The 24,847-nt window shown below is 42.1% G+C and overlaps 1 protein-coding gene across 12 annotated transcripts in view; it reads left to right on the forward strand.

The window, feature by feature from the left end:
* Window positions 1-18,338, forward strand: part of LOC122920160 (sulfotransferase 1 family member D1-like) — an 83,601-nt gene extending 65,263 nt beyond the window's left edge. For all 12 annotated transcript variants that reach the window (XM_044269396.1, XM_044269403.1, XM_044269398.1 and 9 more), the window contains 5 exons: window positions 10,760-10,886; window positions 10,970-11,064; window positions 13,114-13,294; window positions 16,772-16,930; window positions 17,770-18,338. In XM_044269396.1, the coding sequence (XP_044125331.1) occupies window positions 10,760-10,886; window positions 10,970-11,064; window positions 13,114-13,294; window positions 16,772-16,884 (516 nt within the window). In that variant the 3' untranslated portion in view covers window positions 16,885-16,930; window positions 17,770-18,338. The remainder of the gene's footprint in view (window positions 1-10,759; window positions 10,887-10,969; window positions 11,065-13,113; window positions 13,295-16,771; window positions 16,931-17,769) is intronic.
* The last annotated feature ends 6,509 nt before the right edge of the window (window positions 18,339-24,847 follow it).

Consider the following 24,847-nt stretch of genomic DNA (forward strand, 5'->3'; position numbering starts at 1 on the left):
GCTTTTGAGCAATGGCGCCATTGGTTAGAGGGAGCCAGACACCCTATTACCGTGTTTACTGACCATAAGAATCTGGCCTACTTGGAATCAGCCAAGCGTCTGAATCCGAGACAGGCCAGATGGTCTTTGTTCTTTTCTAGGTTTAATTTTGTTGTTACGTTCCGCCCTGGGGTTAAAAATGTGAAGGCGGATGCCCTGTCATGTTGTTTTCCGAGAGGGGGGAACTTTGAAGACCCCGGTCCCATTTTGGCTGAAGGGGTGGTCGTCTCTGCTATTTATCCTGATTTGGAGGCAGAGTTTCAGGCAGCCCAGGCAGAGGCTCCTGATCTTTGTCCTCCTGGGAGATTGTTTGTGCCTCTCGCTATACAACACAAGGTTTTGAAGGAGCACCACGATACTGTCCTTGCTGGGCACCCGGGGAGTAGAGCCACAATGGATCTCATTGCTCGGAGATTCTGGTGGCTGGCTCTTCATAAGAGGGTTGAGGGTTTTGTGGCAGCCTGCGAGACCTGAGCTCGTGCCAAGGTCCCTCATTCACGGCCATCTGGTTCTCTCCTCCAGTTACCCATTCCTTCCCGTCCTTGAACGCATCTGTCCATGGACTTCATTATGGACCTGCCTCGTTCCTTGGGGAAGACTGTGATTCTGGTGGTAGTGGACCGTTTTAGCAAAATGGCGCATTTCATTCCCTTTCCTGGGTTACCCAATGCTAAGATGCTGGCACAAGCGTTTGTTGATCACATTGTTAAATTGCATGGCATTCCTACAGACATCGTTTCTGATAGGGGCACGCAATTTGTTTCCAGATTCTGGAAGGCCTTCTGTTCTCGCTTGGGGGTTCGGTTGTCGTTCTCTTCTGCTTTTCACCCGCTGTTGAATGGTCAGACCGAACGCGTCAATCAGAATCTGGAGACATATCTGCGCTGTTTTGTGGTGGAGAATCAGGAGGATTGGTATTCTTTTTTGTCCCTTGGTGAGTTTGCTTTAAATAACCGTCGCCAGGAGTCCTCTGATAAGTCACCATTTTTTGGTGCATATGGGTTTCATCCGCAGTTTGGGACATTCTCTGGAAAAGGGTCTTCTGGTTTACCTGATGAGGAGAGATTTTCCTCGTCTTTGTCATTTATTTGGCAAAAGATTCACGGTAATCTGAAGAGGATGAATGAGAGATATAAGCGTGTGGCGGATAAGAGACGTGTGCCTGGTCCGGACCAGAATGTGGGTGATCTGGTGTGGTTGTCTACAAAGAATATCAAACTGAAGGTTCCCTCCTGGAAGTTGGGTCCTAAGTTTATTGGGCCTTGCAAGATCTTGTCCGTCATCAATCCCATTGCCTTCCGTCTTAATCTTCCTCAGACTTGGAAGATCCATAATGTTTTTCACAGGTCCCTATTAAAACCTTATGTCCAACACACTGTACCCTCCTCTTTGCCTCCTCCCCCGATTTTTGTTGATGGTAATCTTGAATTTCTTGAATGGTAATAATGGATTCTCGCATTATCTGCGGTTCTCTTCAGTACCTCGTTCATTGGAAGGGTTATGGTCCTGAGGAGAGGATGTGGGTCCCAATGGCGGACATTAAGGCCCCTCATCTCATCAGGGATTTCCATAGGTCTCATCCTGAGAAGGTGGGCTCCGAGTGTCCGGAGTCCACCCGTAGAGGGAGGGGTATTGTCACTGCCAGTTCTGTGAGAAGGACTGGCAGACGTTCTTCTCTACCTCTTGTATGACGTTCTTTGTTTTGGTTTCACTTTCTCATCTCCTTTCCTTCTGCCAGGTGTCACTTATTTAGACTAATTGTCTTCCTTTATATTCCCTCCCCTACTGCCTCACTTTGCGGTTTATACTACTTCCTCGAAGAAGTGTTTACTGTTGGAGGCTGCTGCTGCTGTTTGCTCAGATAAGTCTTTTCCTTTATTGTGTTTTCTTGCTGGCTTGATTCTAGGTGACCCTGACTCCATCCATATTAAGTGCAGGGAGCCGGTGGTCGTGCCCCCTCACTATTATAGGGTTTTCAGGTGTCACACAGTCTTAGGTACGTGGGCATGCAATCGTCTACTATTGAGATCCTTGCATGTGCATAGCAGTCAGGGAGAACGCTTAGGGTTTTAATAGGGCTCACCTATATGCTATATGCTTAGTTTGGGATCAAGCCAGTCGGTCGTTTATTTATAAGTTCCAGCTATCTGCAACTTCATCCGTGACACTTGTTCATCAGGTAATTGTATGTTTTGTGCAAAACAAAAGATCATCGTTTTCCAGTGGCAGATTGTGCTGTGTAAACATGATCTTCTGCCAGGAAAACAACGAGACAGTATGGGCAAGAGCGATGTCATTAGCGATCGCTCCTTCCCATACTCTGGAGGAGCTCGCTGCATGTAAATGTAACTGGTCTCCTCCGCTAGTGATCAGCAAGTTGTCGGGAAGGAACGCTTTCTTCCCGACAATCTGCTAGATTGTTGTCCCATTTAAAGGGACCATAAGTGTCACAAGCTGGGCACAACAAATTGGGCACTGAAATGCCATCTCTATGGGGAAAAATGCAATAGTCACTGCGGACGGTCCACTGCACATACGTTTTACGAAGCACTTGCAGGGTCAAAATGTTCACTACACCCCACAATAGGGTCACTTTTGGGGGGTTCCTTTTATTTTTTTACATGGTAATGGCTCTGTAAATCATCATACTGGTTCTCAAATGTGCATGGTGCTCTGGGCACAACATACTGAAATGGCATATTTGTAGGAAAATAGCAGTTTTTACTTTGCACCATACACTGTGCATTCATTTCTGCAAAGTACCTGTGCTGTCAAAATGCACAATACAATTGTAATGCTTGTATATAGGGACAGACACGTACAGTGATCCATGACCTGGAACACAGCCCGCTTTCTCTACCTACTTGCAGTACGAGCGCTAGCTAGCAAGACCGCAACTGGTCAACAGTCCCTACACTACTAAGGTGCAGAGACAGACAGGCACCAAAAGACAAAACAACACAAAGGGATAGTCGTACAAAAATGGGTCAGAACCAGGTGGACAACACAGTACCAAAATGATAGACAGAGAATAGTCAAAAGACAAGCCAATATCAGAACCAAATGGGATACACAGTACAACTCACAGTGGTCAAAAGACAAGCCATGGTCAGAAACACAAGCAATCTAAATGATTCCAAAAACCAGGAACCTAGCTAATGAGCCTATACAGTACTATCACTTGCACTAGTATCTGGCCAGGAATGGGTTTAAATAGAGCACCGAGTCCCAGGATCAGAACCTGATAGGTCATACATCGGCGCTCCTTTAGTCAGAACACAGCACACAAGAATAGAACAGCTGAACAATCAACCCACTGTTAGTTACCTACAGCACACGCTGACTGTGGGGAGAAACAGAGCATTGCATCCTTTTGCTGAGGGCTCATGCACACAGCCGTTGCCCAGCCGTTCTGTGCATTCGGGACCACAACCACTCAACTTGAATGGATCCATGATCTGTCCGCACCACAAAAAAAATTGTATATAGCGGAACTGCTGTTTGCGGACATGAGCCCTAAGGTTGCTGTTGCATCACCAGGGGTGTGGCTTTGCAGTGTGTCTCTCAAATAGCTTGAAAACCATTCCAGCAAAATCTGTGCTCCAAAAGCTAAAAGGCAGTTTACCATTCTGAGCCCTGCCATGTGCCACACTCAGGACAAACTGCTTAACAAATAATAGGGTGAATAAAAAAATTTGAGCTAAAACTACATATTAATGGCAAAAACTGATTTTCATTCATTTTAAAAGCCCAATTCTATATCAAACAGCTGTGGGGTTAAGAAAATACACCCCTAAATAAATTCCCTGAAGGGTGAAGTTCCAAAATGGGGTCACTTATTGGGAGTTTATACTGTACTGCGAGGGATCTGCAGGTGCGACATGGCGCCTGAAAACCATCAATTAGTGCTTCAAAAGCCAAACAGCTCTCCTTCCCTTCTGAGGACTGCTGAGTGCTCATATCGAAAATTAAACATTTTGAGCTAAAACTATATGTATTATTGGAAAAATATTAAATATTTCATTTTCACAACCCAATGCTGAAAACTTCTGTGAAACACCTGTGGTTTTAATATGCTTAATAAATCACTAGGTGAACTCCTTCAGGGGTGTAGTTTCCAAAATGGGATCATTAAAGAGGAAAGGGATTTTTCATGTGTTGGCACCTCAGGCCTCTGCAAACCTTAAATGGTGCCTGAAAAACATCATAATAAAATAAAGGTCTCAAAATCCATAAACTGTGCTTTTATTTGTGCATTGTAGAGGGGATTAGACCCCCAAAAGTTGATGTCCCACAGTGGGACAAAAATAACAAGTGAAAACAAGTTTTAAAAAGAGAATTAAAAAAAAAGTTTCAAGTAAGGCTACTTTCACACTTTCCGCTATTGAAATCCGTCATAGGATCTCAATAGTGGGAGAAAAAAAATTCCGTTTTGTCCCCAGTCATTGTCAATGGGGACAAAACTGAACTGAACGAAATGGAATGCACCAGAATGCATTCCGTTCCATTTGGTTGCGTCCCCATCGCGGATAGAATAATGCTGCCTACACCGTTTTTCTGTCCACGATGTGGTGCGGAGCAAGACGGATTTGTCCTGACTCATAATGTAAGTCATGGGGACAGATTTTGATTCTCTGACACAATAGAAAACAGATCCATCCCCCATTAACTTTCGATGGAGTTCATGACGGTTTTATCTTGGCTATGTTAAAAATAATACAACAGGATCCTTTCATCACGGATGCAGGCGGTTATATTATAAGAACGGAAGCATTTTTGCTGATCCATGACGGATCCAACAAAAACGCTAGTGTGAAAGTAGCTTAAAAAAAACACCCCTTTCCCCTAATAAAGACATATAAAGTTGTAAAAAATAGAAGAAAAAAACTGACATATTAGGTATCGCCGTGTCCGTAATGACCTGATCTATGAAAATTTTTACATAATCCACCCTGTAAATCCATGCCGTAAAAAAAGTAAAAACTGTGCCAAAAAAAGCAATTTTTGTCACCTTAAATCACATAAAGTGTAATACCAAGTGATTAAAAAGTCAAATGTACCCCAAAATGGTATCAATCAAAGCGTCACCCCATCCTACAAAAAAATCACCCCAAAAAACAAAAAAATATGGCTTTCAGAAAATGGAGATATAAAAACATGATTTTTTTTATTGTTCAAGAATTCTTTTATTGTGTAAAACTGAAATAAATGTCAAAAAGTTGACGAGGTACCGCTCATCCGTAATGACCTGCTCTATAAAAATATCACATAATCCACCCCGTCATGTGAACGCCATAAAAAATAAAATAAATATGATGTCAAAAAAGCCACTTTACATCACAAAAAGTGTAATACCAAGCGATCAAAAAGTCAAATGTACCCTAACCCTAAAATGGTACCAATCAAACCATCACATCATCCTGCAAAAAATTAGCCACTACAAAAGACAAAATACATGGATTTCAGAAAATGGAGACAAAAACATGTTTATTTTCAAGAATGCTTTTATTGTGTAAAACTGAAATAAATTTACAAAAGGTAGACATATTAGGTATTGCTGCGTCCTTAACGACCTGCTCTACAAAAATATCACATGATCTACTCCCTAAGGTGAATGCTGTAAAATAAATAAAAAATTTTTGTCACCTTGCCCCATAAAGTGTAATACTGAATGATCAAAAATCATATGCACCCAAAAATTGTACCAATATAAATGTCAACTCTTCCTGCGAAATACAAGCCCCTACTCAAGACAATTGGCAGAACATTTTAAAAAATATGGAGCGATAAAAAATCATATTTACCCCAAAATAGTACCAACAAAACTGTTACCTTATCCCATAATTTCCAACATAGGGTCACTTTTTGGGAGTTTCTACTGTAGGGGTGCATCAGGGGGTCTTCAAATGTGACATGGTGTCTAAAAACCAGTCCAGCAAAATCTGCCCTCCAAAAACCATATGGCGCTCCTTTTCTTCTGCGCCCTGACATGTGCTTATACAGCAGTTTGCGACCACATGTGGGGTGTTTCTGTAAACTCAGGGTAATAGATATTTGAGTTTTGTTTGGCTGTTAACCCTTGATGTGTTACAGAAAAAATTTATTAAAATGTAAAATCTGCCCAAAAAAGTGGAATTTTAAAATTTCATCTCTATTTTCCTTTAATTCTTGTGGAACACCTAAAGGATCAACAAAATGTGTGAAGTTGGTTTTGAATAAACTGAGGGTGTAGTTTCTAAAATAGAGACATTTATGGGTGGTTTCTATTACTTAAGCCCAACAAAGTGACTTCCTAACTGAACTTAAACTGGTACTTAAAAAAAAAAATTACATTTACAAAATGATGCAAACATAAAGATTTGATGAGGTATCACTATCTGTTTTAAAAGCAGAGAAATTGAAATTCTGGAAATAGAATTTTTTTCAAATTTTGATCCATTTTGGATTTTTTCATAAATAAAGGTGAAACAAGTTGGCTCAAATTTATCACTGTCATGGAGTACAATGTGTCACAAGAAACATTATCTCAGAATTGCTTGGATAAGTAAAACGTTCCAAAATTATTACCACATAAAGTGACACATGTCAAATTAGCAAAGAATGGCCTGGGTATAAAGGTGAATAATGGTTCGGTCTTAAGAAATCATGACGATATAAAGTATATATTATAGTATATACACCGTTAAGTCACATTATTATGACCACCAGCTAATATCCAGAGTATCTTCCGTGTGCAGCTCGGACAGCAGCTAGACGAGCTAGGAGTGATTCACTAAGGTCCTGGTAGCTTGTCACAGATATCTGGAGCCAAGCTGAAAGCAGAGCATCCTACAGCTGCTGAAGGTTGCATGGGGGAGGATCCACAGAGTGAACACAACAATTGATATGGTCCCACAGATACTCAATTGGGTTCAAATCTGGGGAATTAGGAGGCCAGACTAGTACTTGAAGTCTTGATTATGCTTTTCCAACCAATGTCCCCAAGGAAGACAATCTGCGTGTACGTAATCTGCAAGGATGGATTCATACCTAAATCGGTAGAGTGCCTTCCACATGGATGAGTGGGCCCAGGGAATGCCACAGAAAAATTCCCTAGACCAGGGGTGGCCAACCTTACACACACAAAGAGCCAAAAAAAAAAAGTATGACTACCAGGAGCCACAGGCTATACATTTACAAACAGTTACTGTATTTTTCGCCCTACAAGATGCACCTAGGTTTTAACAAAGAAAAATAAGATTAAAAAAATATATTTTTCATCTAATTTGAGGTCTGCTAAAAAATATTTTTTCTTATTGTTCATTAGCAGAGAAAAAAATAAAAAATATATTTTTCATCAGACCTCAGATCAAACTCCTAAATCAGATCGCCAATCCTTATCTGACCTACAATAAGATCCCCAAACCTCATCAGACTTCCAAATCAAACCCCCAAAATCAGACCACCAATGCTTGGATCAGACAACACAAATCAGACTCCCAGTGTCAGACCCTCAGTGCTCAGATCTCCCCCACATGCTCAGATTCCCCCCCATGCTCAGATCTCCCCCTTCTCAGATCTGACCCCCCCCATGCTCAGACCTGACCAACCCATGCTCAAACAAGACCCCCATGCTCAGATCTGCCCCTCATGCTCAAATCTGAACCCTCATGCACAGATCAGACCCCCATTGCTCAGATCTGGACCCCCCATGCTCAGATCAGACCCCCCATTGCCCAGATCAGGACACCCCCCCACCAGGCTCAGATCAGACCCACATTCTCAGTTCTATAATGTAAAAAAATCTCTTCCCTCTCCTGATCAGGCACTGCGCTCCTGCTCGGTCGGGCACCTGCTACTCGGCAGGTCTGACATGCTCTCCACTGTGACCTGATGAGCACAATTTAAGGTCATAGTGCATGTCTCCACGTACTACGTTCTTACACTGTGTGCATCAGGACGTAGTGGAGAATGAGCTGGAGCTGCAAAGTAGTAACAGTGCCCGATCAGGAAAAGAGATCTGAGCATGGGGTGGAGAGTGCTTCCTGGCTTCACAGCTAGAGCCTCACTTGAAGAAGCAAAGAGCCGCATGTGGCTCAAGAGCCACAGGTTGGCAACCCCTGCCCTAGACCATAATGCTTCTACCACTGGCTTGTGTTCTTCCAGCAATGGTTGCAGAGTGTTTGCTCTCTGAAGTTTCTCGCCTGTGTTGCTGCAAATTAGGACAAGTCCCAAACCAGGGGACTAGACTTGGCTTGTCTGTGGGATTCAAATTGGTTAATGGTCTTTCCCTGTGCCAAGGAAAGTCAGCTGGCCTAAGAATCAAAGATGCAGACAGCTTGCTGTGTAATGGATTATTTCCCAGATGTAGCCCATGGAACGCTATATTAACTATAGCCTAGGGCAGTGATGGCGAACCTTTTAGAGACCGAGTGCCCAAACTGCAACCCAAAACCCACCTATTTATCGCATAGTGCCAACACGGCAATTTATCCTGAATACTACCATGCAATATAGTATATCTCTATGTACTTTATCATTTAGCTATAATGGCCTGCCTACATTCAATGCGCTGCCTGTGGTGTTCATAACGCGGCCTGCGCTAATGAATGGCAGGAAAAGTCTAAGGCATATTGGTACACCATAAACTTTTTTCAGGGTGCAGGTGCCCACAGAGAGGGCTCTGAGTGCTGGCGATGGCACCCGTGCCATAGGTTCGCTATCACTAGCCTAGGGAATCGACCCCTCCCCTTAGACCAGGTGTGCACAACGTTTTCTGTTTGGGGGCCACATTGTCAGACTGAACCAACGTCAAGGGCCAAAACTAAAATTTAAAGAGGTATTAACAACTGAAATACTGTATTTATGGCATATTGAACATATAGTATATTACATTAAGATCTAGTTACAGTTTCAGGACTCCCATCTAATGGAAGAATTCATAAAAACATACATGTGAGCAGTCAAAAAACATAGACATACATGTCTGTTACCAGATGGTTGGGGGCTGCACAGAATAGTATCAAGGGCCGCATGTGGCCCCCTGGCCGCAGGTTGTGCACCCCTGCCTTAGGGTGATGGCACATAGTGCAGTTCTGACATGCATTCAGGATGCAGTTTTTTTATTGTTGCAAGCTGAAATTACTTAAATCATCCCCACAATGCAAAACACCTGGGTTTTACAAGGCTGCTAAACTGGCTAAATTGAAAACTGCATCCTAAATGCATGTCAGAACTGCACTGTGTGCCATCACCCTCACACACTAATTTCAATACAACCAATTAGACATATTAATTATAAAGTAACCAATCAGACATTTTGTACAAACGCATGATCTGAGCCCCTTTTCTAAATTTAATAATATCTTGCTATCTAAGCAGTTTCTCTACTTGCAAATATAGGAGAAGGAAAGTTCCTTATAAATGATGGTTGCAAAACAGATTCAAGAAAACACAGACTATATTACTTAATTCAAAGATATATGGAGAAAGTAGACAAAATGGATGCCTGTTGGGCACAGCTGTGTTCACGTCAAGATTTCTTTCACACCTGAGACGCAAACACCCATCTGTTTGGTGAAGCAGAAAATGTGACTCATCGAAGAAGGCAACCCTTTGCCAACCAGCGGAGGTCCAATTCCAATACTACCGTGAAATAGGAATCCTTTTCTGCCTATTCAACTTAGCAGAGGTGCAGTGACCACCTGTCTACTTCAGAGTCCCATACATTAACTGTTTAGACAGACATTTAGTGTGTCGGTCTGCCCTCGCACACCCATGTAGCTGACATTCACCTCTCAAATCAATGGCACATGGAGTTTACATGTTGCTTTTTTGCAATGGTGCCATCTGTCCACTCACGATACACTTTAACCACAGCAGCCGGCAAATAGTTCACAAACTGCGCAGTTTCAGAAATACTGCCACCCTTGGCCCAAAAGCAGGGGCGTAGCTATAGGGGGTGCAGAGGTAGCAGTCGCTACCGGGCCCAGGAGCCTGAGGGGGCCCAAAGACCCTTGTGCCGCATAAGACGGTATTAAAGAAAGTGCATGCTGGCTGGAGGGAAGGGGTTAGGTCAAAAAATTTGTGGCAGGGGTGGGGGGTGCTGTTTTAATTTTTGCTTCAGGCAGCACGAATGCTAAGTGCTTCCCTGGGCGCAAAGGGGGGCACCAAGCTAAACTCTTGCACCGGGGCCCATGAGCCATTAGCTACGCCCCTGCCCAAAAGCTTATAATTATCTCTATTTGGAACTGTCCCTTTTACCCAGCAACGAAGGATATGTGTACAGACAGCCTATCGCACACCTTATATACCCAACCAAGCCAGTTTAGAATACATGACCTCCTTTATAAGCTACAGTCAATGAAAGTAGGAAGTGGTCATAATAATGTGACTCGACTGTAGATACTTGATTTGCTGCTATACTATTAGGATGGATTCACATGTCTGTGTGCTGGCCGTATTATATATACGTCCGTAAAAGTCAGATGTGTCATGGCCCGCCTGCAGGTTTAACTGACCATGACTCAAAGCATGATAGACATCTACTGTATGATGCTGTGAGTTTAGGTCAGTTATACCCATGGCCAGGCCGTGACACATCCGAGTAATACAGGCGTATATTACAGCTGACACACGGATGTTTGAATATGGCCTTATTCTTGGCTTATTTATTGTGCAGATAAGCATATTCCATTTTTGCACAACACATTAAAAATAAATATAATTATATTCCTAACAGGTTATCTATTTTGCAAGAAATGCTAAAGATGTGGCAGTGTCATATTATTTCTTCCAAAAAATTGTCACAGCAATGCCTGATCCAGGACCCTGGGATACATTCTTAGATAATTACATGAAGGGAAATGGTAAGAGAAAGATACTGATTATACAATGATATCATACAATATATATAAGTATATGCAGCCTGACAGTTGTTATTTTTCTTTAGTGAGCTATGGTTCATGGCATGAACATGTAAAAGGCTGGTGGGAAAAGAGGCATGATTACAATATCTTGTATTTGTTCTATGAAGATATGAAAGAGGTAAAGTCAACAATAAATCGTACATACACAGATGGGAGGAATTAATGAAATCCTCTATGTCAGCTTTCTGTTAAAAAAAAAAAAGTTGTAACTCTTATTGCACACCATTTTTGCAAAAAAATTTGTCTCTTTGTGATTTTTACCTCACTCTTGAACGTAGTCATGGTTAGCTATGCGAGTCGGTATACACCAAATCTATCAAATGTGGCTTTACCAAAAAGTCAGAAACAATGCAATCTCAGTCTAGTAGGGAACAGTATTATTTTTAAGGGCTCATGGACACGAGTGTGTGTGCCCCCTGCCCGTATTGCGTTTCACCGCTGAAGCCAGTCATTTGCTGGAGAGGTGCTCCGAGACTGGAAAATGGAGACAGCGAGAGCAGCACAGAGCAGGAAAGTAGGAATATTCTGTGTCAGGGACTATGCTGCACGAACTGGTAAAAAATCATTTTAGCTAGGAAACTCCTTTAAGTGGAGACGTTTCCTTCCTGCCTCCTATTCACAAATGAGTGCTTTACACTGCAGAGGACTACGCTTACTGGTTATTACCACCTTCTGCACCCCCAGATATACTGTAGGTGCCCTGCAATAACCAGTAAGCATTTTCCCTGAGGGCTCAGGCACACGGTCATTGTTTTAGTCCACATCTGAGCCACATTTTTTTTTATGTGGCATGGATGTGGACCCATTCACTTCAACAGGGCCGAAAAGATGCGGACAGTACTCCGTGTGCTGTCCACATCCATTACTCCATTCTGCAAAATGCAGAACTCACATGGCTGGTGTCCTGCGAACCAAAAGAAAAGGTACGGTCGTGTGTATGAGGCCTTACTAGCTGGGAAAGCACTTATTGGTTAACCTTTTATTGACCAGGCCTGAAAAGACCTTAATGACCAGTCACAAACTGTAGAGTTTTTTTTTTGTTTTTAAGTCAAACTATAGCTCATTATTTAAATATGCAAATTATTATAATTCGTTCCCTATATGTGTTGGATTGTTTTATTATACAATATGTATAGTTTCACATGAATGGGGTGATAATTGTAATGGTTTTGGTTGGTGTCGGCGTTTTTGTCATTTATGTATTTTACAATTATTTCTTTTTTTACTTTTTTAAATATATTTCTGCTACAAAAATTGGGGGACACTGACTTTTTTATTTTGCATATTTTCCTTTTTTATGTTTTTTTTTTTTTTTCATTTTTTATCATCACTATTATTTATTTTTAAAATATATTTTTGCCACATAATATGACAGTGAACAATTTAAATTTTTTACAGTTTTGTTTTACTTGTATTCTATTTATTTATTTATCTTTTTGCTAAAATTTTCTTTTCTTTTTTTTGTAATATACTTTTGCAGCATTGTATGTCCCTCAAGAGGTCTTTTAATACACGGACTTGTATTTTCACATTTTCTTTTAACTTTTAATATATATATTTGCCACATCATTTTTCCCAAAAGGTCTATAAAAGACCTTTGGGGACACAAATTGTATTTTTTTTTTTTTTTGCACTATTTCCACTGTAACTGGAGCATCCAAAGGAGCCCCAATTACAGGAAAAAAAAACAAGCCTGCTGAGGGGAGCTTTGTACAGGGCAGAGCTAGTGAAGCTCTGCAGTCCTCTGCCCCTGACACCCGGCGATCACGTGATCGCCAGGTCTAAACTGCACAACGCTCCGCTCACCTGTGTGAGGAGAAGGCAGAAGTGCTGATACACTGCTTCTGCCTTCTCCTCGGGTCTTGTGCTGTCTCTGACAGCCGGGGACTCGTCCTGCTCCTGCTACAGTGCTGTAATGCTCCATAGTGCAGTGCTGCAGGCATAAACACAGCTGGTCGCACGATCAGCTGTGTTTCTGTCCAGGAGGACTGGGGCCGCAAACCTTGGCTCTCGGGGCCGCATGCACCCCTGCTCTAACAGAATCAGGTTAAAAGCTTACATTGCTTGAAGGTGTGCCTCACAGTAAGGCATTTTATTTTAGAAAACCCAGTTACTGACCACTTAATTACTGATCAATCAAAATCTGAATTATCATCATGATTTATAGGATCCAAAGAGAGAAATCAGGAAGATGCTGCATTTCTTGGAAAAAGAGATGAGTGATGATATTCTGGAAAAGATTATTTATCACACATCTTTTGATGTCATGAAAACCAATGACATGGTCAATTATACAACCATACCCAATGAGGTTCTAGATCAGACTATTTCTCCCTTCATGAGACAAGGTAAGATTTACATTAACATCCTACATTTTAGCGTTGTACAGCTGCAAGAAAAAAGTGAATGCTTTGGAATTACCTGGATTTTTGCATGAATTACCAATAAAATGTGGTCTGAAAAAGTAAGTGCTATGAATTTCATAACTTGTTCATGCCTCTTTAGGAGCAATAAACTTCCCCGAACATTTTGGAGCAAATTTATTAAGACCGGTGTTTTAGACTGCAGCCTTCTTGCAGTTTACAAAGCACAGCACCGTACATTGTATAGCAGCTGTGCTTGGTATTGTGATCAGCCCCATTCAGTTGAATGGGGTTGAGCTACTCCTAGGCCACGTGACACATGAAAGTGTCACCACTCAACCTAGGAAAAGCAGAGAGAAGGCCGCAGTGCTACTGTGAGCATTGGTCCCTTCTCAAACAGCTGATAGGCGGGGGTCCTAAGTGTTGGACCCCCACCGATCAGATACTGATGACCTATCCAGTTTTCTTTTTACTGATGACCTATTCAGAAACGTAGGGTAATGAACAGGAAGTGGTGCTTGCATGGAATGCCGCCTCCTCTTCGAGCAGCTGATTGGTGGGGGTGCCAGGTGTCGGACCTTCACTGATCAGATATTGATGACCTATCCTGAGAATAGGTCATCCATATGAATGGCAGGACAACCCTTTTAAGCTTCATTGTCAGGTCTCTCCCTATATGCAAATAAGAACAGAAGGGTGAGTAGGAGAGGTGTACCCGATGGGTTTCAACTAACTCAACTAGTTGACGCAGGAGCAGGAAATGACCAGCAAAAGAGAAACCTTTCTCACACCCAGCATCTGGACTGTCATCCATCACACTGCCATGCAGCGTATACAAAAGCCCTTACCACTGGCCACCTCCTAATAGAAACAGACGCATTGTCTGTCTTGAAAATTACCCACCAATAAAGTTCCTTTTATCCATTTGCTTGTCGTTTCTTGCACCTGCCTCAACTAGTTGAGTTGGTTGGAACCCATCAGGTATACCACCCCTACTCACCTTCCTGTTCTTGTGATATTCCTCCGGCTGGGTGGGGACCTTTCTCCGGAGGATTTCAACTAAATGCATTGGCACTGGCTGCAACAACCTCATGATCTCCAACTTCGAATCCTACATTTCCAACCCACTCACCTCCATAATACAGGTGACTGTGCATACACCCCTATGGGGAGTGAGATGTGTTACATGACAATCGAGCCAAGCTTGGTGGGGAGAAAGCTGAGAGGAGTAGCCCAGAGGACCCTTCTCCCTGAGCCCAGCACTATTTTAAAGTATATAATTTTTCTCTGAAAATACTGCAACTAAAACACAGGTCACTTTTATCAGAGAGACAATCAGTATATTCAGGGCCGGCTCCAGGTTCATGTGGGCCCTTGGGCGATAAAGCCTCAGTGGGCCCCCCTGTGCTAAGGCCCCTTGCAGACAAGCGTTCCTCCCGCAGCGAGTCCGCATCGCAGCACCCGGCCTGACCTCCCAGCACTGATGGGATTCACATAGCATTATATTAATTTATGATGCTATGTAACCCTTATAGTCCTGGAATGTATTAGATGACACTAACAGCATTATGCCAGTTATCCAATACATTCCAGAACTTTAAGGGTTAGATCAATCAATATAATGCTATGTGACCTCCGGCAGCGCTGGGAGGTTGGGCCAGGTGCTGCGATGTGGACTTGCTGCGGGAGGAACGCTAGTCTGCAAGGGGCATAAGGGCTCTTTCATACGAGCGGATGCCGTGCGGGTAATCCGCTGCGTGAAAGAGTGCCAAGCCCCGTCCAGGACAGCAGAGACACGGAGCAGTAACATGATTGATAATGCTCTTTGCCTCTCTGTGATCATTCTACTACAAAATCCAAGTGACAACTGTATCTCACTGTCATTTTGTAGTAAAAATGTCAGAGAGAGGCAAAGAGCATTATCACTCATGTTACTGCTCCGTGTCTCTGCTGTCCTGGACGGGGCTTGGCACTCTTTCACGCAGCGGATTACCCGCACGGCATCCACTCGTATGAAAGAGCCCTTAGGCCTCATGCACACGGCCGTTGTACATCCGTTGCGGGCCCCAATGCACGGGCAACGTCCATGCAGTGGCCGGGACGAATCCGGACCCATTCAACTTGAATGGGTCCGTTAACCGTCCGCCCCCCGCAAAAAAATTGAATAAGTTCTATTTTATTGGGGTGCGGAGGCACGGCCAGAAATACCACGGAAGCACTCCATAGTGCTTCCAATCCATGCGTTCGTTCTGCATCTCTGTGATTGCGGACCCATTCAAGTGAATGGGTCCGCATCTGTGATGCGGAGTGCACATGGGCCGGTGCCCGTGTATTGCGTTGCGGACCTGCCGTATGCGGGCCGCAATACAGCCATGGGCACACAACGGCCGTGTGAATGAGGCTTAAAACAAACTCCTATAAGAAAATGATAATCAATAATACACTTTATTGTCAAAAATTCATAAGAGGAAAATTTCCTCTTATGAAGTTTTGCCAATAAACTGTATAATTGATTTCATGTATTCTAGTATTTTCTTATAGGAGTTTATATTGTGTTTTAGGCCGAATGCACACGTCCGCGTTCCACGGCTGTGAGCGGTCCGTGGTATCCCGGCCTGGCATCCTGCTAAGAGCAGGAACGCACGGCGTCATTGGTTTCTGCTATGACGCCGTGCGCTTCATGCCGTCGCTGCACTACAGTAATACACTCGTATGATCTATACTAGTGTATTACTGTAGTGCAGCGACGGCATGAAGCGCACGGCGTCATAGCAGAAACCAATGACGCCGTGCGCTCCTGCTCTTAGCAGGATGCCAGGCCGGGATACCACGGACCGCTCACAGCCGTGGAACGCGGACGTGTGCATTCGGCCTAAAACACAATATAAACTCCTATAAGAAAATACTAGAACACATGAAATCAATTATACAGTTTATTGGCAAAAATTCATGAACTGGTCTTGGTATGTGACTGTTACTAGTTCACCTTAATTCTAAATTTAAAACGAGTCCAGCAGCAGCATTCAGCTCCTCCAGGTTTCCTCTGGGCTGGGCGCCAGGTTTCCTCTGGGCTCGGCTATCAGGCCTGCTGCTGGCTGGGGGCGGGCTTACAGTGAGTCAGACTCAAATGAGGATCATCGCTGGATTCGTTGATCTGTGCGGCGTGCGGTGCCTGGACTCGGAGTCAGAAGAGAAGAGGATCACGTGAGAGAGGGGGCGGGCGCTGCGCTGCGCAACATGAATAATTATGGCTCGGACGGCGAGCAGGCGCTGCGCAAATATTTCTGGCAAACATTTTAAAGGGGCCGCCGCGGAGACGAGTGGGCCCCTTAACTTACAGTGGGCCCCGGCACTTGCCCGGGTTTGCCGGGTTCTGACGCCGGCCCTGAGTATATTCTAGGAATTCTGACAGGTTTCCCATAATGGAAATAAAATTATTTGATATATTTTGCTCTAAATAAGGTATTGCCGGGGACTGGAAGAAGCATTTCACTGTTGCTCAGAATGAAAAGTTTGATGAGGACTACAAGTGGAAGATGTCAGGCACAGATCTTCACTTCAGGACTGAGATTTAAAGAACAGTTTACAGCTCCTTTTTCATGGTTTAATTCAACATAACAGGTATAAGTAAATATTAAAGGGTTTTGCTATTTTATGCTAACTTTTACAAATGTGCTGGAAATAGCACTATAATCAGCTTACTAATATGCTGCTCCACGCTGTGCAGCGCAGGCCACAAAGCTGGTTCCTGTATATATATAATCCTGTCCCAACATGGCCGCTGATGGGAGGGAACATGGCTATCATAGTTCGCTCCAACCGGACACGCATTTCCATATACTAAACATGGACTGACTCACAAATTGCTCTCTTTCTTTAAAAAAGGCATCCTCAAACTGCGGCCCTCCAGCTGTCGCAAAACTACAACTCCCAGCATGCCCGAACAGCCTACAGGTATCAGCCTACAGCAGGGCATTGTGGGAGTTGTAGTTTTACAACAGCTGGAGGGCCGCAGTTTGAGGATGCCTGCTTCACAAATAAAATCCCACTTGAAATATATAATAATGCATAGTTAGGGTCTATTCACACGTCCGTTGTTTCTTTCCTGATCTGTTCCGTTTTTTGTGGAACAGATCTGGACCCATTCATTTTCAATGGGTCCTGAAAAAAAAAATCAGACATTGTGCTGTCCGATTTTTTTCAGGACCCATTGAAAATGAATGGGTCCAGATCTGGTCCAGATCTGTTCCGCAAAAAACGGAACAGATCAGGAAAGAAACAACGGATGTGTGAATGGACCCTTAAAGTACTTAACGTCCTCCTTTTGTGAATATTTATGATGCTGTTCCTTCGATTTCCAGTTGCCACTTAATTTTTGTAAAATGGCAAGACTACTCTATGCACAATGGAGGTCATGTATTAATAAATACACGCCAATTTTTGGCATATATCTTTCACAGATTCGATCACAAAAGGGATTTGCGGCCAAATCTGCAACGTCTTCACCTACTACTGATTTACATGCTTTACTGTGGTTTATCCCCAATCACTGAAATAATCAACACACATTTTGCACTGAAAGAACTGAGATTTTGCTGATGTTTTAATCTTGTATAAATGAATCACTATTTTCATATAAACAGTCTTTTTATTTAAATGTCTTACATTAATCCACATGTAATCGATCTACAGAATCCTATATGTTTTGCTCAAATAAATTTTTTTGCATTCTTTGTACACATAATTGTTGTAAATGTATCATTACTTTAAATATACTTTACATGTATAAGGATACATTTTTCTTAATTTTTTAAATATCATAAGGTTACTCCATTGTTGCAGAAACAGACCATTATAAAAATGTCATACTATCTGTGTTTTCAAAGTAATAATATGATACACATTTTGAAATGAGTTGATAAATTGGTATATATATATATCAACAGTTGGAGTAGGCCATTACCAGGATATGTGAACGTATGCCAAAAACGGCATATGCGACTCTAGAATAAAATTTGCATTTTTATGTTTTTTTGCCTATTTTGTGACATCTGAAAAAAACTAAATACATGATACATTTTAAGGACTGTCATCTTTCCTGACATCACAAAAGAAACAGCCGGCACTCATTCAGTGTTGTACGCTGCACGGGATAGGAAGAAGTCTCCACAAATATTCAAAGAGAATCCCAGCAGTCGTGTCTTCAAGTATATGCTGTATTTATTGCATCAAATCAAAAGATGTCCTCAATCCAGGACGCGTTTCGGCTAGCATGCCTTTATCAACAGGTACAGGTATACAAAATGACCAAGTATATATAATGGGATAACTCCTCCCCTTGTGACATCAACACCAACTCCCCTCACCTGCACAGGTGGTGGGAGGGGTAAGTAACAAACAGAAATATCAATCAGTATATCAAAGGCTTATACAACAGAGTTCATGTCTCAAACTAAGCTTCAAAGAATATATATATAATACTTCAAAAAATTTGCATATCTACCACAAATCATATATTTCATATTTCCTGGTGTATGAGATCCCACAACGGATAATTGCTGTCTGAAAAATAAAATAAAGATTATATATAAATAACACAATATCAGAGGTGCATGATCTCATAATCTCTGTTAAGGCCCTTTGGGTGCAGAGTATCCAACGTATGAATCCAATAGGCCTCTCTACGTAATAACAGCTTCTTCAAATCTCCTCCTCTCCTAGGTCTTTTAACCTGTTCCAATACCTGGAACCTCAATTGAGCTATCCCATGTTTGCACTGATCAAAATGAAATGGGATAGGTAACATTAAATTCTTGGTTCGAATAGTAGATTTATGTTTCCCAATACGATCCCTAATCGTTTGTGTGGTCTCTCCAATATATAACAAGCCACAGGGACATTTTATCAAATAAATCACATTAGTGGATTCACATGTGAAAAAAATCGCAAAGGGTCGCCCACTATGTGGATGATAAAATGTAGAGCCTCTAATTATATGGGAACATTGAGAACAGTGCAAACATGGGAACGTGCCCTTACGTTGAGTAGCTAACACCATTTGTTTTAACGTCTTTTTTGTACTCCCAATATCAGAATGTAGAAGTTTATCCCTGTAACAAGGATTCTTCTTGTTACATATCAAGGGAGGATTTTTAAAGGGAACCTGTCACCGGAACCTGTCACCGCTAGCTCTGTGTGCTTTTATTGTGTAAAAAAAAACGATTTGATACATATGCAAATTAACCTGAGATGAGTCCTGTATGTGAGATGAGTCAGGGACAGGACTCATCTCAGGTTTTTTGCATATGTATCAAATCTTTTTTTTTTTACACAATAAAAGCACACAGAGCTATGGGGACTGGGTATTATGGATGTGCTAGCGGCCATCTAGCATCCCATGTCCTCAGCTCTATACACAAAATCCTGGTGACAGGTTCCCTTTAAACTCTTTTATGGTAGGATAAGCCTTCTCCAACAAGTGCCAATGTCTACGTATAATATTATCCAATTTCTGGTTATAGGGATGAAACTGATGTACCAGTGCCACTCTAGATAAATTAGTTTTAACTGATTTATCAGGATTAGTAAGTTCTCCTCTAGTTTGACTCAGAATTGAGTGGGGATAACCCCTTTGTTCAAATGTATGAGTCATCTCATTAGTCCTGATAAGCTGTATGTCAGCATCAGACACAATTCGTTGCACTCGCTGATACTGGGATTTCGGAATAGCCCTCTTTAATGCTGGTGGATGAAAACTTGAGAAATAAAGAATGTTGTCTGTGCCCTTTCTAAACAGATCTGTGGATAACATACCGCATTTATCCTTTTTCACCATCGTATCAAGAAAGCTCACTTTATGGTTGTCATAGACTAATGTAAATCTCTTGTGACCCCGTCCATATGCAAAAAATGTAATCAATAAATCTCTTCCAAACGAGGACATTATTTAGATACCAACTGGTATTATATACATGTAAATCCTGAAAATCAGACATATATGCATTTGCATAGGGCGGGGCCACAAGAGACCCGGTCCCTCGCCACTGAAGGTAGTAGTCATCCTCAAACATGAAGTAATTTTCATATAACACAAGTTTTAATAAATGCAGAAAAAATTACTGTTCTTCCTGAGTATACTTACTACTACCTAACAATGATCTAACTGCTTCCATACCAGTTACATGGTCAATAGAGGTATATAAACTAACCACGTTTATAGTTACCAAGAGACTATCAGAGAGACTATCAGAGGGGACCGATTCTAAACTGGCAATTGTGTTAAGAAAATGTTCTCTTCACCTTATGGTATTCCGCCAATGTAATGGCATGTAACTCATATGATGTGAGTCGTCTGAGTTCACATTCCCAGTATCGCTTTTTAAATTCACTGGTAGGAATATTCAAAAAATCAGAAGTCGATGTCACTTGGGAAAGGATCCTTTCAGCATCGGCATTATCGAAGCTCAAAGTCATCGAAGTGGTCATCTGACATGTCTGTTTAGAAACTACCCGCACTGCCCATGTAATAACACTTTTGGAGCATCTTTTCATACATCTCTATATTGTGCTATTTCTCTAGTATTATTGCTCTATTACCTACTAGATGTTAATTAATGAATTGACAACTAGGTGTTACCACCACCACCCCTGTACATCAGGCCACTGAGGCACACCGCAACTGGTAATATCCAGTTGGCATTACATTCATAAATGTCTATTAGGAATAACAGAGGAGTACCATAACATAGTCATAAGAATAGATGCTCAAGGATGGTCATTTAATGTTGCATACAATTATGAGGTCCTTTTTAAACATGCCACTAAAACAAGTACTAGCATAGGGTGAAATCTGTGGCAATTCCAGCCATAATTCCAAGCTGCAGAATTATGGCAAAAGCCTGTGGTCATACAGTGTACCTAGCATAATTTCCTAACTGTGCTATACTAGTGTATACGCTTATGCCCAGCAATTTGTGGCCAGAAGTGTCAAACACTTCAGAGACCAATACCATAAAATGTATATGAGACAACAGCACTAACAAAGGTCTTTTAACTAATATTTTCCATTCCCATAATTGACACTTTAGGGGGCATAAAGGATGAAGTTTTTACATACTACTATAACTAAAATAGGGCATTATGCTAAATTCCTTAAAGTGGTCTGTTATTGGGCTCATTCAGAAGAATGTAAGGGCTCCGTGCCCATATTGTGTACCGTAAACGGCGGGTCCGCAGTACACGGTAACTGGCCCACTGACTTGAATGACTCTGCAGAGGTGAAAAAAAGGACACGGATCGGAAGCCCATGAAAACACTCCAAAGTGCTTCCATGAGCTTTCGGATCTGTGCTTCTGCACTGCAAAATATAGGGCATGTCCTGTCTTTTGCTGTATTTTGCAGATGGCTCACCCATTTAAGTCAGTGAGTCGGCACTGCAATACAGGATTCACGCAGCCGGTGCCCATGCATTGCATACCACTATTTGTGGACCGCAACAGGAGTCATGTGAATAAGTCTATAGTAACAGGTTCTCTTTAACCCCTTCCCGACTGCCATACGGCTATATACGTGCTATTTGCACTTACCCCATGCAGCTAGCATGTGTATAGACGTCATGGCAGCGCTTTAATCCAAGCGCTGCAAAATGCTTGGATTAAAGCTTCTGCCCCTGCACTGCTGCTGTCAGGGACAGCATTCAGTCCAGTAATGCCGGCGAAGGAACCAATCAGAGTGGTCCCTTGCCGACGATCGCTCCGATGGGTTAGTCTATGCAGAATAACTAATCGGAGTGAGGCACTTTGTAAAAATGCCAGTTTCAGGCTGTGATCTCCACGCTGGAGATCACAGCCTGAAATCAGCAATTGCCCCCACTGTGCCCCCATGCCCCTGATATCTTCACTGCTCAGGAACGGAGCTGCTGCCATCAGCAGAGAGTGTTAGCTGTAATTTACAGCTAACTCTCTGCTGCAACGGGCGAAATCGGTGCTGGCACCAATCGACCATTTAACCCCATAGATGCTGCGGTCAGCAGCCGCCCATGGCATCCATGGGGTTGAGAGGGAAGGAGCTCCCTCTCTCCTGCATCGCAGCGGTGCAATAGTTGACATGTCAACCGGACGCCTTACAAAGGTGTCCGGGCTGCCATGTACCTAAGGCTGATCAGATGGTCTTTTCTCATATCAGTTAATTTATGTCATAAAAAAATTAGGCAAAGATTAGGTATCGCCGCGTCCGTAACAACCGGCTCTATAAATATATTACATGATCCACCCTGTCCGATAAACACCATAAAAAATAAAATACAAACTGTGTAAAAAAAATGAAAAATTCAATTTTTGTTACCTTACACCACAAAAAGTGTTAACACCAAGCGATCAAAAAGGCGTATGTGAGGAATATGGATTATTATTTACTGGCAGCCATGATTTTCATCTGATTCACCTTTGTCAGTGTACATGCAAAATAAGTTCTCACTTCAACCCTCTGCTTGTCAGATAGAGGAGGTAGTGAACTCCACAGGGGTTCTGGCTTCAATGAGGCCACATGCGTATGAATTCAGTCAGCAAGGAACCAAGATGATGTGACAGGAAAAATCTCTCAGCATGACGTCTAGTCCATTCCCCATTTCAATAAAATCTAGTAGACAGCATGGAACTGGCGATTTATAAGGAATTATGAATTGCCTGGCCATCACAGGCACAAACCGGATACATATTTGTGTCCCTGTGGCCACGATGAACAGGCCCGTGGTCTTAGTGTGGTGGTGGGAGGCCAGGGAAGCGAGATATACATATCTCCCCACAGAAACCTAATAACGGTACCATGCTTGGACTCTAATTGTAACCGGAACCCAGGCGGGTCTGTTGGTCCCAGAACCATCTACCTTTGACCTCCTGGTCTGGTGCTATAGGCCCTAATAGGGTTTTGTGGGTCCTTGGTTGCCAGGTCAGAAGAGGAGACCCTTCCCAGAGGTGGGGAGGGGAGGGATCGGCTACAGTTCAAAAGCCCATTCAAGCCAGCGGGTGGCGTCTTTCTCTGAAGAAGGGTCTTATCATGCCATGTGTTTAGAGGGACCTGCAACCAGCTGACATCACTGCCCTCCATGTGACTACAGCAAAGGACTAATCATAACCCAAAGGAACATTCATCTACCCGGTAACTGACTTGTACTCTGTGTAATCCTGTTTGTACCATACTACCTGTGTTCGTAACCTCAGACCACTGTATATATTCATTGTGTATATTGTGTTATCTAGTGTGCCCTTAATGTGATTAAATATGTAATTTAATCTTTTGCTGTCTCGATCACGAATCCCCACCTCCGTATTTCGGCCTAGTTATAAGCTACTGCGGGTTGGTTTTTCACTATATATATATATATATATATATATATATATATATATCCCGTTAGCGGGATAACACCAAGCGATCAAAAAGGTATCTGCCCCCAAAATAGAATCAAACCGTCGCTTAATACCGCAAAAAAATTTGATCCTAACTAAGAGAATCGGTCAAAAAATAAAAAAGCTATGGCTCTCAGACTATGGAGACACTAAAACATCATTTGTTTTGTTTCAAAAATACTATTATTGTGTAAAACTTAAATAAATAAGAAAAAGTATACATATTAGGTATTGCCACGTCCGTAACGATCTGCTCTATAAAAAATGTCACATGAACGAACCCCCTCAGGTGAACACTGTAAAAATAAATAAAAACTGTGCTAAAACAACCAATTTTTTGTCACCTTGCCCCATAAAGTGTAATAATGAATGATCAAAAAATCATATGTACCGAAAAATGGTACCAATAAAAACGTCAACTCTTCCTGCAAAAATTGAGCCCCTGCACAAGACGATCGGCAGAAAAAAAAAAAAAAAATATGGCATTCAGAATATGGAGACACAAAAACATTTTTTTTTTCAAAAATGCTTTATTATGTAAAACTGAAACAAAGAAAGTAGACATATTTGATATCATTATGTCCATAACAACCTGCTCTATAAAAATAGCACAGGATCTACCCCGTCAGATGAATCTTGTAAAAAATAGAAAATAAAAAAGGTGCCAAAATAACAATTTTTTTGTTACCTTGCCTCACAAAAAACATAATATAGAGCAATTAAAAATCATATGTACCCCAAAATAGTACCAATAAAACTGGCACCATATCCCCTAGTTTCCAAAATGGGGTCACTTTTTGGGAGTTTCTACTGTAGGGGTGCATCAGCGGGGCTTCAAATGGGACATAGCATCTAAAAATCAGTCCAGCAAAATCTGCCTTCCAAAAACCCTACATCGCTCCTTTTCTTCTGTGCCTTGCCGTGTGCCCTTACATCAGTTTACGACCACATATAGGGTGTTTCTGTAAACTACAGAATCAGGGTCATAAATATTGAGTTTTGTTAGGCTCTTAACCCTTGTTTTGTTACTGGAAAAAATGGAATAAAATGGAAAATTTGCCCAAAAATTAAAATTCTAAAACTTCATCTCTATTTGCCAATAACTCTTGTGGAACACCTAAAGGGTAAACGATGT

The sequence above is a fragment of the Bufo gargarizans genome, chromosome 10 (genome assembly GCF_014858855.1).
Source record: "Bufo gargarizans isolate SCDJY-AF-19 chromosome 10, ASM1485885v1, whole genome shotgun sequence".
NCBI classification, from domain to species: domain Eukaryota; kingdom Metazoa; phylum Chordata; class Amphibia; order Anura; family Bufonidae; genus Bufo; species Bufo gargarizans.